This window comes from Hipposideros armiger, unplaced genomic scaffold, assembly GCF_001890085.2.
Source record: "Hipposideros armiger isolate ML-2016 unplaced genomic scaffold, ASM189008v1 scaffold_74, whole genome shotgun sequence".
Taxonomy (NCBI): domain Eukaryota; kingdom Metazoa; phylum Chordata; class Mammalia; order Chiroptera; family Hipposideridae; genus Hipposideros; species Hipposideros armiger.
In genome coordinates, this window is record NW_017731424.1 from 487943 (window position 1) to 491109 (window position 3167).

Sequence of the window (3167 nt, forward strand, 5' to 3'; positions counted from 1 at the left end):
CAACTAGTTTACGGTTTAAAACTGGTGAAATCGTTCCAAGGGGTCTAACAGAAAGCGTGGGTGGGGTGCGCTTGGGGCTGTGACTGGCTGACTGCGCCTCATCCCGGAACTCAGGCTGTGCTCGGACATCACTGGCTAAGTCTTCAAACTCAGCATCCAGGTCTCTGTTTTCAGCATCGACCGCCAGCCCGGCTGTCTCCTCTTCATAGTTTGGCGGGCAGGCGCCCGCCAGGAAGTGCTCGTCCAGCGGCCCCAGGCTGTCCTGCAGCACAGCGCCCTGGCTGCTCTGACCGACCGGCCTCTCGTAATACACCAGGACGCGGTCACCGGCCTGCTTGATCAGCTTCAACACCTGCAGCGTAGATGTGATTTTCACACCTGTTGGAAGATTTTAAAAAGGGAAAACATAAATTACTGCAATAAAAAGTACCTCAATTGCTAACTACAATTGCCCTTAATAAGTGATCATTTAACTCATGAAAAAGTAATAGAGAAATCTCCAAAATATTTGACTGGCTTTTGGATGCATCAGCATACTGATTCTCAAACCTGGAAGGTGGTGTCCTAGGAATGTTTACCTTTCAAACCAAATGGTGAATAACAATCCTTAGACAGCTGCCACGCTGCCAACTCCTAATGGCTTCCCGTTCCTTCCTAGGTTTAAATGACATTATTTCTCAGTTTAAGTGAGTAGAGTGAGATCTGAAGAGGATTTTGTTAATGGTTAAAACAGACTTAGAGTGATGGGAAACTGATTCTACTGAAGAAAATCCCAAAATATACCAGGGATTACAAACTATGTGGTTCAATTAAGAGATCGATGCTTGAGAGAAACTTTTTATAAGCTCTATCAAACTAATCCTTTTCTGGACCAAAAAGAACAAGAAAGGTCTAAGATGCTTGAAAGTTAAACAAGTTAGTTACTATCTGCATCTATATTGATAATATCTACCAAGTTTTGATTTTATATTTTCTGATAGGCACTACATTAACACAGTTCAAAATTCAAAAGGTACAGAAAGATGTACTGGAAAGCACCTCCCTTCCACCCTGTCTCCGAGCCTTACTGTCCCCTCCCTGAGGAATCGAAGCCAGTAGCATCTGGTGTATTCTTCTAGAGACCTGCTAGGTGTATCATTTAGAGGCTCTAATTGTTTCCTGCCCTCTCCCTACTCTCCCCAAACCGTTCTTACTCAAGCTATCCCTTTCTGTAGGGCTTAGAGAAAGGTGAGAAGGGGGTCTTTGCTTTATAAAGGTCTTAGGGCCATCCTAAATAAATCAAAGTCACATCAGCCCCATCTAATAACCTGACTTCAGAGTTTTTCAACCTATAATATATCCTCTCCTCCTTCGGCTGCCCCGGTAAGAGCATGCTTCAGACCTGCTCATCACTTGAACTTGTCCACAGCAAAGACCTTTCACTTGGAGATTAATCTCAGATCAGTCTCCTGTTTTCCACCTCTTACAATCCCATCTGCTAACTGAATGTTTTGAGGTTAATGTCCAGGTCTCATCATTCCCCCTTTGCTCTCATGATCCAGCCGGTCTCCTGATACCATCTGGTTTTCTCCCTGACCTCAGTGTCATGATTTCAGTGATGTTTACATCAAGATTTTCGATTCTTTTGCCCTAGCCCTTTTCTGTCTACCTGTCTTTCTGATCCCCAGCTGTGCTTGCCCCACCATCTCCCTTTTCTTCTCCTGAGCTTAACACCTGACAGCACCGAGTCATGCTATCCATCTTCAGCAAGGCGGCAGAGCTGCTGCAGCCTTTAGATTGGTCTCTAAACTAAGTCTCTGAAACACCAGCTCCCAACCTTTCCTATCCCCCCAAAGCCCACTCTTCCCACTCTCTTCTGTAGATGGCATCACCTTATTTACTGAAAAGATCAACAAGAGGCCACCTTTGCGCCCTGCCAATCACTTCGGGTATTAACCTATCTCAGCGGAGGAAGTATCCCTTTACTTGTATACTTTGGATCTCCCTCTCCCCCTACCTCCTTCAGCATTTTGCTCCGTCAATTATCCTTACTTTTATTTTTACTTCCTTCCTCCTTCTGCTTAAAGCCTTCCTTTTCCTTGGTTTTCATGACACTGTACTAATTTGGTTCCGATCATCTCTTCTCCGTTTTCTCCACCTCCACCTGCCCCTTGCATGGTTTTCTCTGTCATTAGTTTTCTCTGCCTTTTTGCTCCCACTGAATTATAATCCACTTCAGTAGTTTCAACTATCAGCTTTTCCTTTGGTGTCCCCTCCTGCCCCGCATTCCCAACTCCTTCTGGACATCGCCCCCTGGATTTCTTTGACACTCCACACTCCGTATAGTTAAGACCCCTTTGGCCTTCCCATCCTCCTGTCCTCACTACTCTGTGATCAGCTTGCCACCCCCCACCTAACCTGATTTGAAACCCAGAGATAGCCGACTCCTGAGACCCATTCAGCTGTCAGCTCTGTCGAAGTTCCAGTCCATTTGCATCTCCTGTTCCCATCCTCCAGATCATGGGCTTCAGCTACAGCAATAAACAGCTCTTCACTCTGATCCCAAACTCACACCTTCCCTATTTTAATCACCGAACATAATACTGCTCCCCAGTTTTCCTAAAGCTTCAGCTCAAAAACCTTTAGCCTATAAACTGATCACATGGATATCCAGAGCTTTCTAATATGGCTCTACATCATTCACCCAGCCTTAACTTATACTGCTTTCCTCTAGTCACATTATGTTCCAACAAAATTGTAGTTCCACATATGCGTAAGTAAAGAATACGTCCATCTAATGGCCTGTAGTAGGCAGAAACTGCCACTCAGTCCAAACCCGTTCTTTGTGACTGCACACGCGCCCTCACCTCATCTCTTCCCCCAACCCCCAGGAGCTCTGTGGAGATGGCCACTGTGCCTCTCAGGACACGGCGGCCAACTCGGGATGCCTTTTCTTTTGGAATATTTAAAATATATACAAAAGTAGAGGAAATAGTAAAAAGAACATCATTGAGGTTCAAATATAACAGACACTTGTGAATCTTATTTCTAAATATACCAATTCCATTACTAAATATTTAAAGAACTGTATACCCATATAAACAAATGGCAGCTATAGAAAAAGAATGTGTATCACACCTGCCCCTTTTAGCAATAAATATTATTTTTTACAAATGTTAGATATGAAG

At 44.3% G+C, this 3167-nt stretch overlaps 1 protein-coding gene across 1 annotated transcript in view; it reads right to left on the reverse strand.

Moving 5' to 3' along the window:
* PDZD8 (PDZ domain containing 8) overlaps positions 1–3167 on the reverse strand; it is a 64204-nt gene that overhangs the window by 5675 nt on the left and 55362 nt on the right. Inside the window, exon 5 of the mRNA XM_019642910.1 lies at positions 5–378. Coding sequence (XP_019498455.1) covers positions 5–378 — 374 coding nt within the window. The remainder of the gene's footprint in view (positions 1–4; positions 379–3167) is intronic.